Below are 15,279 nucleotides of genomic sequence, written 5' to 3'. Positions count from 1 at the left end.
TTCTGTGATTGGCACTAGGGCCATTTATTCGGCATCTACCCCGGGTGAATTTTTTTGTGGGAAATAAGGCTTTGGCTATAAAGGAAGTCTTTCCCACTCTCCAAGCACTAATGTAGTTTCTCCCCAGTATATGGTTTCTCTGTGATGTGAATCCTTTGATGACGAGTAAGACCTGAACTCTGACTGAAGCTCTTTCCACACTCCAGGCACTTATATGGTTTCTCTCCTGTGTGAGTCCTGTTGTGAGCATTAAGCATTGATCTCTGACTGAAGCACTTCCCACATTCCAAGCATTTATATGGTTTCTCTCCTGTGTGAGTTCTGTGGTGAGTATTAAGTTGTGGTCTCCGACTGAAGCACTTCCCACATTCCAAGCATTTATATGGTTTTTCTCCTGTGTGAATCCTGTTGTGCTCGGTAAGATTTCTGTTCTGCCTGAAGCTCTTCCCACACTCCAAGCATTGATATGGCCTCTCCCCCGTGTGGATCCTCTGATGAACAGTAAGGCTCTTGCTCTGACTAAAATTCTTACCACACTTCAAACATGTATATGATTTCTCTCCAGTGTGAGTCTTTTGGTGAGAATTCAGGCCTCCACGCTGCCTGAAGCTCTTTCCACATGTCAAACACTGATATGGTTTCTCCCCTGTGTGACTCCTTTGATGAGCAGTAAGCGTTGAGCTCCGAGCAAAGCTTTTCCCACACTGCAAGCATTTATGTGGTTTGTCCCCTCTGTGACTCCTTTGGTGAGAAGTCAGGGTTGTTCTCTGCCTGAAGCTCTTCCCACACTCCAAGCATTTATGTGGTTTCTCTCCTGTGTGAGTCCTCTGGTGAACAGTAAGATGTGTGCTGTTACTGAAACACTTTCCACACTGTGTGCATTTATATGGTTTCTCACCTGTGTGAATCCTGTAATGAGAAGCAAGGCTTGTATTCCAATTAAAACTCTTTCCACACTGCAAGCATTTATATGGTTTCTCCCCTGTGTGACTCCTTTTGTGAGTAGTAAGGGTTGTGCTCCGAGAAAAGCTTTTCCCACATTGCAAACATTTATGCGGCTTGTTCCCTGTGTGACTCTTTTGGTGCGAAGAAAGATTTGTTCTCCACCTGAAACTCTTTCCACATTCCAAGCATTTATGTGGTTTTTCCCCTGTGTGATTCCTTTGGTGAGAAGAAAGTTGTGTTTTCACCCTGAAACACTTTCCACACTCCAAGCATTCATATGGTTTCTCCCCAGTGTGAATCCTTTGGTGATACATAAGTTCTGTTTTCCCACAGAACTTCTTTCCACACACCATGCAATTATATGGCTTCATCATAGTGTGAATCCTTTGATGAGTAGTAAGGCATGTGCTCTGACGGAAGCTCTTTCCACACTCCAAGCATTTATATGGTTTCTCTCCTGTGTGAATCCTCTGGTGAATAGTAAGTCCTGATCCCTGACTGAAGTTCTTTCCACACTCCAAACACTGATATGGTTTCTCTCCTGTATGAATCCTGTGGTGAGAAATAATTCCTGATTGCTGACTGAAGCTTTTCCCACACTCCAAGCAGTGATATGGTCTCTCCCCTGTGTGAATTCTTTGATGCACAGTTAAACTGAAACTCTGAGGGAAGCTCTTTCCACACTCCGAGCATTTATATGGTTTCTCCTCATTATTACTCCTTCGATGAACAACAAGGCTTTTTTTGCACCTAAAGTTTTTTCCAGAATGTGAACATTTATATGGTTTATCTCCAGTGTGAATTTGTGAATGGTTCTTAGGACCAGATTTACAACCAGATGTTTTGCCACTCATAGGGTGCTTATTCCTTCTATTTCCCTCATGTTGTTTCTCTTCAAGGAGGATTTTCTGGAGATCCTTGCCTTGAAAGGAAAATGATTTCTTCTGCTTCTTTGCTCCTCTCTTTGGTCTGCCTCGATTCCCAGCTTCTTCTTCTGCTTCCATATCCTCCTCCCTTCCCCCATTCCGGGTGCTTGGTTCCCCCTCATCTCCTTCTGGAATACAGACAAAAATCTAGTAAAAGCCCATGGAACAAATACCACAAAACAGACAGGTGAAATATTCTTACTTGCATCATGGTGTACTTATTTTATTCTTCCAACAACAGCAAGAAGGAGGTTACGCTGAGGAAAAAAACTGGCCCAAGGTCAACCAACTTCACTGCAGGAGGTGGGGTTCGAGAACCTGGGTTTCCTCTGTGGAGAAACAGGCCTTGCCTCAGCTGAGTCAAGTCCCCAGCTCCTAGGCACCCAACAAGGATGCTTTCCTCCACTTTCCACTTTTTCTCAGGGCAAATCTTAAGATCCCAGTGCCTGCACTGAGAACAAACCCAGCAATCAATCTGTGAGGTTGTAAACTCTGATGCTAGACTCCTGGGGAGGAAGGCATTTCAAAACATCTCCAATCTCAGCCTGGCACCCTGAACTGCTACACAACAGTGGCTTGTTTTGCTACCTAATACAGCCTCCACCAGAAAATGCTAATGACATTTCTCCATAGCTTGCATTCTGGCTATTTCAACACCACAACCTCTCTTGCACAATTAAGAAATCTTTCTAGGTTATGGCATGTCTGTTTCTTTGACATGGCCATAAAGAAAACTTACTCTCAGCCACCTCTGTGAGCAACTTAATGTTCTCTTGAGAGACTCCCAAGGAAGACTCCACTGCATCTTCTGAAGGAAAGTCTTCTTGTGGAGAACTCTCCATTTTAATCTCTCTCCCATTCATGTCTTTTTTCAGACAAAGATGGCCAGGCTCCATGTTCCAGCAAGAAAGGTTATCTAACAAAGGAGAGAACAGTACAGTTACAATCCCAGTCACAGGTTCAGCTAAGAAAAAAGTAAATACGTCAGTCATGATGGACCTGACATTTTCCAGCCAGAATTGGAAGAACCTGGATCTATTTCAGGCTTTACACCTTGACATGAAGAAATGAAAGTAAGCTACAAAGACAGTGTGATCAAAATATTCTGGGCTGAGCCAAATATAACCACAATTGTTAGACAGTGAAGGGCCCTTCCCCCCATATGTAAAGAAGTACCTGTGGAGATCTTCACTTTGGCAGAGTCCTGGACAAAAATCTCACCCACTTCCTCCAGCCAAGAGATGAGGTCAGGTTTGCAAGTCCAAGATCCTTCTGAGAGGAACAGCGAACACAAACCAACATGTTATTTTTGAGACTTTGTAAAATTAAGATTGTGTACATTGCACACACTCATTCATTCTCCAGGAATCTTAACTGAAATTTGGGAATACAAATACGGAATAGTCAGGGATGTCTACCACAGAGTCCTCAGGACAGTCACAAAATGACTTAGGACCAGGGAGGGGGTTTTGAGCAGGAATGCACAGGAACGCAGTTGTGTGGCTTGGTGTCAGGGTTGTGGCCTAATATGCAAATAAGTTCCTGCTGAACTTTTTCTACCAAAAAAGCCCTGCTCAGGACCATTCACCCACCAGCCATCTATTTGCTTACCCACAGAGGCCATGCTCCCAAAGTTCTCCAGCATGACTTCTCTGTAAAGAGCTCTTTGGCCAGCATCTAGCAGAGCCCACTCCTCCTCTGTGAAATACACGGCAACCTCCTCAAAGAACACAGGGCCCTGAAAGAAGGCAGAATAATTCACTTACCAAGAAGAAGAGATTGGATTTATACCCTGCCCTTCACTCAGAGTCTCAGAACGGCTTACAATCTCCTTCTCTTCCTCTCCCCACAACATACACCTGTGAGGTAGGTGGGTATAAGACAGCTCTGAAAGAACTGCTCTATTGAGAACAGCTCTGAGACACCAGTGACTGACCCAAGGTCACCCAGCTGGCTGCAAAAGGAGGGGTAGGGAATCAAACCCGGTTCTCCAGATTAGAAACCGCCACAACCACTACCCCAAACTTTCCATCCGTATCCAGATGGGGGATTGTGTATTTTTATGCAGGATGCAATGCTTTATGTGAGAATTTACACCTTGCTTTGATATCTTGCACCAGCTGAAAGGCTCCTGTGACAAAGAGAAGGTGACTCAATCCATTTCTTATGGATCTCCACCATGACCTGAGGCTCACGCAGAATGTCACTTTCCATTCTTCTGCCAAGAGGTGGTGAATGGGATCCAGTCTTTCTGTTCTCTGCGAGTGAGAAAAAAGCAGTGGGAATGAACACTTCTGCTACATTCACAATTCCTATTTCAACTCCTGTGTCTGAATACTGTTTAGTCTTCTGTGATCATTTTGGAAATACGATGCTTCAGTTTACTAGATTTACTATAAATCTTACAAGTCGGAAAGAATCAGGCTTCATTCACATCCAGTTTAGGAAAGTTCTCTGTCTGGTCTTTTGGAAGCAAGTTCTCTAGAAGGATCCTTCTCCTCCCACACCCGCTTTCCCCATCTTCCTGTGACAGCAGTATGTCTGGCGGTAGAGAATCCATGCCAGGCCACATTGAGCCTAACAACAGCATTTTACTTCCTCCCCCATCTTCTTTGCACCCCCTTTTCTAATCCCAAATGACAAGACAGGAATCCTTACCCAGTGCGGCCATGTTGATGAGATTTTCCAGCTGGTAAAAACCAAATCTCAGATTCACAGATTGGCATTCAGCATTTCTTATGGCTCCTTTGTGGAATGAGCCACTTCACCTAAATCTTCCTTAGTATCTGGTCATTTTACGGCAGACGTGACAGAGAGAGCTAGCATTTGAGAGACCAAATACAAATCAGGGAGTCACCAAGCAAACCATACTTCTTCATCATCCTCAAAAGTTCTAATAATTATTAGCCCATGTTCTTAAAGTGTTTATTGAGGTACTATCCAACAACAATATAAAACCAATAATCTGAACACCCCTAAATAAAGACAGCTGATCTGTAGCAAAGCACAGCATTGATCCACCAAGGCTGGTACTGCACAACCTGAGCAGCACCAGTTTTTCAGGATCTTGACAGTCTTGCCTTCTCTCATCCCTCATATCCAAGATCCTGTCTTCATTGGAGAGACTGCCCCTTGAATCTGGGATTCTCTGAGTGCCAACAGGTGTTTTGCTGTTGGGTTGGGTGGGATGTGACAGCCTTCAGTTCCACTTTCCAGGTGTCACAGCAAATCCCTGCCTACAGGGCAGGTATGCTAATTCCCAGTGACAGCAACTATGAACATATGAAGCTGCCTTATACTGAATCAGACCCTCGGTCCATCCAAGTCAGTATTGTCTACTCAGACTGGCAGCAGCACTCCAGGGTCTCAAGCTGAGATTTTTCACACCTATTTACCTGGACCCTTTTTAGTTGGAAATGCTGGGGATTGAACCTGGACTCTTCTGCTTACCAAGCAAATGCTCTTCCACTGAGCCACCATCCCTCCTAATGTGAGGCTGTGGAACCTCAAGAGGGGAGGGGCTGTGGCTCAGCAGTAGAGCATCTGCTTGGCATGCAGAAGGCCTCAGCTTCAATCCCTGGTAACTCCAGTTAAAAGATCCGGCAATAGGTGATGGGAAAGACCTCTGTCTGAGATAGTGGAAAGCAACTGCCAGTCTGAGTAGACAATAGTAACTTTGATGGATCAAGGGTCTGATTCAGAATAAGGCAATTTCATGTATTCATGAGAAGCTAAGCATTTTGGAGGCACAGAAAGCTATCAGTGCCTCACATAGGGCTAGGTGAAAAAGCTGGTTTTGGTATAGTGACGGTATTACCAGCGGTTCACTTCTCTTCCCATCCCAGTATCTTGATACTTCAGCCTTTACTGCTTATTAATAAAGCAGACCAGTTGTTGTGGACTAGCCTCTTCCCAATGCTTGTTCAAACACAGGCTCCAGTAATTTCATCCGTCTACTGGGCTCTCATCAGCTTCCAAAGCATGCCTGAGCTGGAAAGATGTGGTTGCTACTAGGTACCTGTCCTTTGCTGACTCCAATGTATTCTTCCTGCTCGGCTCCTAGGTCTGGCCCCCTTTTTTCTCTCTCTCCAAATTTGGAACTTTTGCTGCATTTACTTCACCTTAGCTACTGGTGACAATATTTATGTGATGAACTTCTTAATACACGCCATTCTCCTAGAAGTACAGAGGATGGAATGTCAGGACAGACTCTCACTTCTGACTCTGCTTTCAAGTTCTTACAGCTAGCAGAAATTCTGGCAGCCTTCACCTAAAACACTGCACCACCTATTTCCTTAAAAATGATTCATTTATCAGGGATAATTGGAATGGGCTAAATTGATTCTGGCTTGGCCGAAGTAATTCCCCACCCCAGTCCCTACAAACAATCAGATCCTTCCATTTAACTCTATGCACTCATATTTTCTGAGGGATGGTATGCTCCCAGCTTTTACATATTTGTTTTTACTTAGTTCCTGAGGCAAAACTATGGTGGCCCATTTCCATCTCAATACACAGCAAAATCTTTTGCCAGTGAGTCAGGCTTTTTATCCTTGATGATAATCCACCCATATTCTTTAAACGCCAATCTGTACAATTGCACCAAAGCACTAAATCCTACCTGGATTTAATCTGATACCCTCCAATCAGCTATTTAGAATGCTGGCTAAACCTACACCCGATTTCACTATAGGATTCATCAGAGAGTTTTGACTTTTTAAAGCTTATACTCCTCCCCCCAATCTTTTGGTCTAAGGTGCCAATGGATGCCAATCTAGCTGTTGTACTGCAAACCAGTACAGCTATCCTCTGAAACGATAGGATTCAAATAAACACATTTGCCACAAGAGATGCCCAGGCCACTTAGAGGGGCCTTTTCCTCCCCAAAATTTATGAAAACACTAGTGTACAATAAACTATCAATGTGCAAATGGTCAGTTCTATATGCTGCTGATTATATACTGTGCTAAGGTAAACTGTAGATCGAGGAGAGGAAATCCAGGTTCCTGAGGTAAATTATTCTCCCTCCCCCCCTACAGATATCATAAGTTTCAAAAAACACAAGATAACTGTCACTTCTGAAGAAAATTATAAGTTTGGTTTAGTTGTCAAATATTATAACTCAAACATGCCCCGAATATTTACAGCTAAGTGGAATGGCAGTTTCTTTTAGAGCACTACAGCATCACAACATGCTCTCTCTGACATGCACCCAAATAACAGCCTGCTTTGTCCTGGTGAGAGAGGAATTTGCTTTTAAGGCACAATAAAATCTGTTCCTCTCACAGCCACTTTTAACCCAAGAGATGAATGCCAGAGGTGTGCTCTGTCTCTGTTCACTCCTCGCACTTCTACGAACCTATTCACCTCAGGACTTAGTCCTGGAGATCAAGTAATCTTATTTCTGGATCCTACCCTGATCCACTACCTAAAGCCTAATTTCATATCTCCCTGAGATAGTCTACCCCATTTAATCCAGGAAACCTAGACCTTTCCTTTTCCTGTTAAGCTCCATCTCTCTATCTCTTTACTTGCCAAGGCCTGTATGAGGCAATAACAGCTTTTCTCTCCCTCCAAAATTCCTCTTCTCCTTTTCCCGTCTCAGAGGCTCCACAGCCTCCCATTGCTTGATGCCACTGGGAATTACCATATCCTCCCCACCCCACCCCACCCACTCCCTGCAAGCAGGGATTTGCTGTCATGCCTGGAAGGCGGAACTGAAGGTTACACCCACCCTCTCATTCTCACCTTCAGGAAGTAGGGATGCCAGCCTCCAGGTGGGGCCTGGTGATTTCCTGCTTTTAGAACTGATCTCCAGCTGAGAGGGATCAGCTCTCCTGGAGAAAATGGCTGCTTTGAAGGTGAGCTCTATGGCATTGTACCAGGGGTGGCCAAACTTGCTTAACTTAGGAGCCACACAACAAATGTCAGATGTCTGAGAGCCGCAAGACATGAAAATTAGATGTCTGAGAGCTGCAAGACATGGCCATCAGATGTTTGAGAGTCTCAAGACAGGGAGGGAGGAAAGCAAATAGGAGGGAGGGAGAGGTGGAAAGAAAGCAACTTCAACTTTACATGCATTCTCCAAGCTGCCAGCTGGCTTGGCGAACTGATTTAAAGAGACAAATACCTTCTCTAAGCTGGCCAACAGGGCAGTGGGGGCTTCAAGAGCCACACAATATGTGTGAAAGAGCCACAGTTTGGCCACCCCTGCATTGTACCATGCTGAGGCCTCTTCCCTCCCCAAACTCCACCCTCTCCTGGATCCACCCCCAAATTCTCCAGGTATTTTCCAACACAGATCTGGCAACCCTATCAAGAAGGGACAATACAGGTGACTGCCAAACATTGTTAAGCCCGCCCCAGTGCCAGTCAAATGGGAGCAGAAAGGGTGGAGTTTGATTTGCCTTATTCCTGGAATGATTTATTTCCAATATGAGTGCCTTGCTTGTGTGTGTTAATTGGAATGGCATGCGCCAGGCTAATGGCCCATTTTGGCGATGACCAAGGTCATAATTGATCCAGCATCCCATTCCCTGCAGTAGCCAATCAGATGACTTAACGGAAGGTTCACAAGCGCTCCTCCCCCAACTCCAAGTGATATTAATGGGTGCACTGCCTCTGAACTTGGAAACTCGATTTAGCCACCCCCTGCTAAGAGCTCTTAAGAGCTCTTTTCTCCATGAAAGCACATAGTCCCCTTTTAAAGCCACCTAAGCTTGCAGAGAGCACTACATCCCGTGGCAGTGAGTCCACATCAGACTACCTAACACTGAAAGAGGCTTGTAGATAGATCCAAGCAGGCAACCATGTTGGTCTGAAGCAGTAGAACAAAGTAAGAGTCAAGTTGCCCCTTTAAGACCCACAAAGTTTTATTCAGTGTGTGCATGCAAGCTTTATTTCGTGTGTGCATGCACACTTCTTCAGCCGAGGAATCAGGTACAGTGAGCAGAGCTACATATAGCTGGTAGGCAGTGGTTTACAATGCAAAATGGTGCAGATTTAAAATCCAATGACAGAATAGTAAAATTAATAAATTGAGCGAACCTTTGATCTGGGTAGCGTGAGCGCGAGAACCGAATAAAAACAGTAACATGTCAAAATGTGAGAATGTCTGCTAATCGCTCTATTGTCATAAGCCTGGGCCAAAATGAGGGCATTTCTTTCTCAGAAATGAAAGAGGTTTGCTTCACGATTCCGCTGGGGGCGTGTGTTGGGTTCGGACCTATTCTGCAAGCCCCAAGAAGAAAACCCGACCTAGGCTCCGCCTCTCTCACCGTGCCAGCAGTTTGTCCCCCTGCCGAAGAGACCACGCCCGGTCTTGCTCCCCTTTCTCTTCCCGCAGCTTCCAAAGATCTCCCCAACCCCCCACCCCCTTCTTCACTTTCCACGTCAAAAATGCCCCAAAGGTTAAATCCAAAACAGAAAAACATGCCCCGGTTTCCTTACTCGGAGTATTTAAACCGGATTAATCCAGGATCGTGCATTGTTTGTTAATTTATTTTTAGAGGTCCAGGGGAAGGAGAAGAGAATATTCATCCCAGAAATCCATCAGTCTCAAAGCAGGTGCAACAGAATATCAACGCAAAGGTCACCTACCTCGAAATAAATGTCTTTCCGAAACGTAAGGATTACAGACGAACTCAGCCCCCTCCACCTCTTTAGTCTTTCTTCCGGTGGAGTTACCTTTGTTGTTCACTTCCTGTCTTGTGACTGAAGCACAGCAGGAGACATAGCAAAAGAAGCCCTACCCAGTTGCTGCTGGAGCACATGGCTGGCTGAGGACTACCGTGCACACCCCACCCCGAACCCACCTCCTCGGATGGCCGCGGAAAGCAGCTGCAGGATCCTAGCATCTCTCTTTGTGATTGAAGACAAGTGATCAGCAGCGTTCATTTCTGTATCTCAGTGGAGTCATGGTCGCCCCCGTCTGACCACTCTAGGGAATTCTCCTGATATGGGTCTCCTGCGCTGGTTTAGGTTAGGAAGCTAGCTTTGATTCTGGAGGGCTTATCCCCCGCCCCAAAAACCTTGTTGGTCTATATAACAAGATGGCCAAACTTGCTTAATGTAAGAGGAGGAGGAGGAGGAGGAGGAGAAGGAGAAGAAGAAGAAGAAGAAGAAGAAGAAGAAGAAGAAGAAGAAGAAGAAGAAGAAGAAGAAGAAGAAGAAGAAGAAGAAGAAGAAGAAGAAGAAGAAGAAGAAGAAGAAGAAGAAGAAGAAGAAGAAGAAGAAGAAGAAGAAGAAGAAGAAGAAGAAGAAGAAGAGAAGAAGAAGAAGAAGAAGAAGAAGAAGATGATATTGGATTTCTATCCCACCCTCCACTCCGAAGAGTCTCAGAGCGGCTCACAATCTCCTTTACCTTTCTCCCCCACAACAGACACCCTGTGAGGTGGGTGGGGCTGGAGAGGGCTCTCACAGCAGCTGCCCTCTCAAGGACAACCTCTGCCAGAGCTATGGCGGACCCAAGGCCATTCCAGCAGGTGCAAGTGGAGGAGTGGGGAATCAAACCCGGTTCTCCCAGATAAGAGTCTGCACACTTAACCATTACACCAAACTGGCTCACACATAGAATAAATGTCAGATGTTTGAGAGCCACAAGACAGGGAAGACAGGAAGGCAAATAGATGGGGGGTGAGGTGGAAAGAAAGCAACTTTAAATGCATTTTCCAAGCCGCTAGCTGGCTTGGCTTGGAGGAGTGATCTAAAGAGAGAAATGCCTTCTCCAAGCTGGCCAATGGGGCAGTGGAGGGTTCAAGAGCCACACAATATGTGCGAAAGAGCCACATGTGGCTCCTGAGCCAAGTTTGGCCTCACCTGGTCTATAAGGTGCTACTGGATTCCAAAGTAACTGGTTTATGTTGGCATTTGTGAATTCACTAACAGGTAAAACTGTTTGACCCTGCTTCTTAGCACAGGGTTGTTGTTGTTTTTTTCTTACCAATCTGGCTAGAAGAAAAGGCTTCATCAGTTCCGGCATGAACCTGGAGCTAACATCATCCTGTTGGGAACAATGTTCCCTCTAAGCTGCAGAGTCTTGTGAGCAAAAATTCTCCTTTGTGTGGGCTACTGGCATTAAACTTGTGAGCTGCTGCATAAATCAGTTTGCTCTGGGGCCATTTTTCCTGAGCTAAGACAAAAAGGTGTGAGCTGGAGGCTAAAAATCTGTGAGCTGGCTCAAACTACCTGTAACTCAGTTTAGAGGGAACACTGGTTGGGATGACACTGGTTTACCAGATTAATACTCAGCCACTCAGATGGTTTGCTTAGCACTGTCTCCCACCCTGAAGATGCTCTGGAAGAACTATCTGTGCATCTTTACATGCCACTGAGGGTTACTGGGTCCCTCATCACTGTTCAACAGAGCATGCAAGCTGTATCTTAACATTTTACGAATGCAGTGGTGAGCTCACGCTCCCTCTTGTTACTTCGCTAATGTTATGCAACACCGGACAGGGAGGAGGAAAACTGGGATATCGCAGGAGGGGAAAACTGATCTGTCCTGCATTACTGAGACCTGTCTAGAAGAAAAGGATTCGTTGTATCTCCGTAAATTCTGCCTGGTCATTAGCCCTGCACTGAAAGACACGGGGAGGAGTAGCTATCATCTTGTGCGATTCTTCCCTTTTGCAGATTCCTTGTATTGATTCTTTGTTCATGCCAGGACTGGGCATACTATTTCTTTTGCTGGCTACCTACCTCTGCATTGGAAACCGTGTCTGACCTGGTGGTTGAAATATACAGCTTGGTGCCACAGATACCCATATTGTATCTGGGTGATATGAATATGGACACAAATGACACCTTTAGGCCTGCTCAGCATGTTGTGGTCTTTTGGGCCACCATGGGCCTATCTCAGGTTGTGATGGGTGCTATGCATATTGACATAGCTTAGATGCAATTCTTTGCACTCTTTGGCAGAGAAGCACTGGTTCAACCTGTGCCACGATCTGATTACCACCTTCAAAAGCATAGTAAATGTGGCACAACCCCTCCAGTCTGGTGTAGAGCCAGTCTGGTGTAGTGGTTAAGTGCACAAACTCTTATCTGGGAGAACTGAGTTAGATTCTCCACTCTTCCACTTGCAGCTGCTGAAAATGGCCTTCGGTCAGCCATAGCTATCACAGGAGTAGTCCTTGAAAGGGCAGCTTCTGTGAACACTCTCTCAGGCCCATTCACCTCACAGGGTGTCTGTTGTGGGGGGAGAAGATATAGGAGACTGTGAGCTGCTCTGAGTCTCTGATTTAGAGAGAAGGGCGGGGTATAAATCTGCAGTCTTCTTCTTCTTCCGCAGAAAGGACTCAGTTAAAATGGTCCACCTGCAAAGATCCATGGACCCCACTGCATTCCAGAATGCCCTCAGGGATTTTAAGATCCTAACCGACACCTTTGTTGAAGAAGTACAAGGAGTCTGGAATGAGAAGCCCCTGGAAGCCATCGCCGTGCTTGCCTTCTTCAGCCTCCTGCACCTTTGAGGTACAACCTGGCACTTTTATTACGAAGCTGAAGAGGAAGGGGAGACATCTAAAACAGCATAGGCAGAAAACTCAAAATAATTCTGATAAGAGTTTGCAAACAGTCTTGCAAGCACTTCTCTACTCTTCTGCTTCGCCCCGGGGGGGTCGGAAGAACCCTGCAGCCATCCTAACTCTCTGCTTCATGATGCTGCCCCCTTCCCCTCACTCCACAAGGGTGCAAAAAATCTACAACTAAGTAGCACCAGCTGCCTTTAGCTCTGAGAACGTCTCCTGCTCTGTACAAACTGAGAGTCAGTTTGGTGTAGTGGTTAAGTGTGCAGACTCTTATCTGGGAGAACCGGGTTTGATTCCCCACTCCTCCACTTGCACCTGCTGGAATGGCCTTGGGTTAGCCATAGCTCTCCCAGAGTTATCCTTGAAAGGGCAGCTTCTGGGAGAGCTCTCTCAGCCCCACCCACCTCACAGGGTGTCTGTTGTGGGGGGAGAAGATATGGGAGATGGTAAGCTGCTCTGAGTCTCTGATTCAAAGAGAAGGGCAGGGTATAAATCTGCAATTCTTCTTCTTCCACTACTTGCATGGGTGTTTAAAGGATCCACCAAGCCGTTGTGCCTCTTGGTCTACTCCTACAAGCAAGTGTATTTGCAATCTACAGCAACTGTGCACATTGAAGCTGTTGTGGGCCAACTCTTTTCTAAACTGAAAACTCCCAAACTCTTCAGCCTTTCCTCAAAGGAAATGTGCTTCAACTCCTTTATCATCATGGTTGGCTGCTTCTATACTTTCCCCAGCTCTGCAATATCGTTTTTGAGATTTTGAGTAATCAGAAGTACACACAGTAGTCTAATGCACCATTGATCTGTACAGGGTCATCGTAATATGGAATGTTTTATTTTCAGTCCCTTTCCTAATAACTCCCAGCTCAGAGTTTGCCTTTTTCATTTCAGGGGCACGCTCAGTTCATAGTTTCATTAAGCACACTGCTATGACTCCAAGTTCCCTTTCCATTTCAGGGTCAGCAGCTACAGAACCTATTAGCATAAACTTGAAGATGGGATTTTTTGTTCTAGTTTGTATCACTTTATACTTACCTATACTGAACTTCATTTGACACACAGGTACCTAGTCACTTAATTTGCAAAGATCTTCCTGGGGAGCCTAATTCTGAGCTAATGGCTTAACTGTTTTAATTTCTTAATTTGTTTTAATTTTTCGACTGTTGTATTGTTTATTTATTGATTGTTGTATTGTTGGTTTTTAGTTGTTCTAACATGTTGGAATCCGCCCTGAGCCCATTATGGGAAAGGGTGGACTATAAGTTTACAGAAATAAATAAATAATAAATAAATTAGTTGGCCTTAGTTTTCATCATACTCAAAAAAATTGTGTAATCTGCAAATGTGGTCACTATATTGCTCATAATCTCTAATTCTTGACCATTTATTAATTAAATAACACTGGCCCCAATATCAATCCTTATGGGACTCCACTATTTACTTCCCTCCATGGCAAGAACTGTCCATTTACTCTTACTCTTTGCTTCCCAACATTTAACCAATTTTTAATCTCTTAAGAGCCCCTGTCATAAGAACATAAGAACATAAGAGAAGCCATGTTAGATCAGGCCAATGGCCCATCCAGTCCAACATTCTGTGTCACACAGCGGCCAAATATATATATATATATATATATATATATATACATACACACACACACTGTGGCTAATAGCCACTGATGGACCTCTGTTCCATATTTGTATCTAACCCCTTCTTGAAGATGGCTATGCTTGTGGACGCCACCACCTCCTGTGGCAGTGAATTCCACATGTTAATCACCCTTTGGGTGAAGAAGTACTTCCTTTTATCCGTTTTAACCTGTCTGCTCAGCAATTTCATCGAATGCCCACGAGTTCTTGTATTGTGAGAAAGGGAGAAAAGTACTTCTTTCTCTACTTTCTCCATCCCATGCATTATCTTGTAAACTTCTATCATGTCACCCCTCAGTCGACGTTTCTCCAAGCTAAAGAGCCCTAAGCGTTTCAACCTTTCTTCATAGGGAAGGTGTTCCAGCCCTTTAATCATTTTAGTTGCCCTTTTCTGAACTTTCTCCAATGCTATAATATCCTTTTTGAGGTGCGGCGACCAGAACTGCACACAGTACTCCAAATGAGACCGCACCATCGATTTATGTCCTCTTATCCCAAGCTTACTCAGAAACTTTTGGTGAGCTACAGACCTGTAATGGTTACTTTTTTCTACTACCCTTTTATGTGTAGAAGAGGAAGATGATGATATTGGATTTATATCCCACCCTATACTCTGAATCTCAGAGTCTCAGAATCTCAGAGTGGTCACAATCTCCTTTACCTCCCCCCCACCACAACAGACACCCTGTGACGTAGGTGGGGCTGAGAGAGCTCATACAACAGCTGCCCTTTCAAGGACAACTCCTATGAGAGCTATGGCTGACCCAAGGCCATTCCAGCAGCTGCAAGTGGAAGAGTGGGGAATCAAACCCCACGCCGCCACAGAGAGAAGGGACCGCCGGCCACGCCCACCCCCACGCTACCGGTATCGCGGGCGCCATCGCGGGGATCACTCGCCTCGGACCACAGAGTCCCCCGCCTCAGCGGCGGCAGGGCTGGTGGACGTTGGGACCGACCCCGACCGCGGCACCCCTGGGAGGGCGTCGTGGAGCACGGGCATCAGGATGTGGAGCCCTTCCATCCGGAGGGAAGGCGGGGCCGCACGGGGAGGGTAGGCTCAGGCCGCAGGCGTCAGCTCCCAGCACGTGCCGGGGAAGCCCGCCGTCCGCGGGTAACCGAGCGCCTCCCCGCTGCCTTTTTAATTGCATTTGCCTTTTTAGCCACTGCATCACACTGTTGACTCATGTTCAGCATATGATCCACTAAGACCCCTAGATCCTTTTCGCA

General features: G+C 45.6%; 1 protein-coding gene across 2 annotated transcripts; it reads right to left on the bottom strand.

The window, feature by feature from the left end:
* On the bottom strand, positions 1–4,690 carry LOC132571236 (zinc finger protein 135-like). Of its 2 annotated transcripts, XM_060237966.1 has the most exons (6): positions 4,530–4,690; positions 3,969–4,129; positions 3,483–3,609; positions 3,048–3,143; positions 2,611–2,787; positions 1–1,999 (listed from the first exon to the last, which is right to left on the bottom strand). In XM_060237966.1, exons 1-6 carry the CDS (start codon positions 4,540–4,542, stop codon positions 108–110), a joined length of 2,466 nt encoding a protein of 821 aa, XP_060093949.1. In that variant the 5' UTR covers positions 4,543–4,690; the 3' UTR covers positions 1–107. The 2 variants fall into 2 exon arrangements, with proteins under 2 accessions (XP_060093949.1, XP_060093950.1); XM_060237967.1 differs by lacking the exon at positions 4,530–4,690 and having other exon boundaries at positions 3,048–3,140; positions 3,969–4,058.
* Between the last annotated feature and the right edge of the window lie 10,589 nt (positions 4,691–15,279).

The sequence above is a fragment of the Heteronotia binoei genome, chromosome 5 (assembly GCF_032191835.1).
Source record: "Heteronotia binoei isolate CCM8104 ecotype False Entrance Well chromosome 5, APGP_CSIRO_Hbin_v1, whole genome shotgun sequence".
Lineage (NCBI taxonomy): Eukaryota > Metazoa > Chordata > Lepidosauria > Squamata > Gekkonidae > Heteronotia > Heteronotia binoei.
This window is presented reverse-complemented; position numbering and strand designations above follow the sequence as displayed.

What these genes read in the sequence shown, in the direction of transcription:
- LOC132571236 (XM_060237966.1), bottom strand. An exon ending in GTGCAAGATATCAAAGCAAG is followed by an intron (nt 3,610 to 3,968) that starts GTGTAAATTCTC and finishes GCCTTCTTTCAG; the next exon opens with GGCCCTGTGTTCTTTGAGGA. An exon ending in CAAAGTGAAGATCTCCACAG is followed by an intron (nt 2,788 to 3,047) that starts GTACTTCTTTAC and finishes CTCCTTTGTTAG; the next exon opens with ATAACCTTTCTTGCTGGAAC.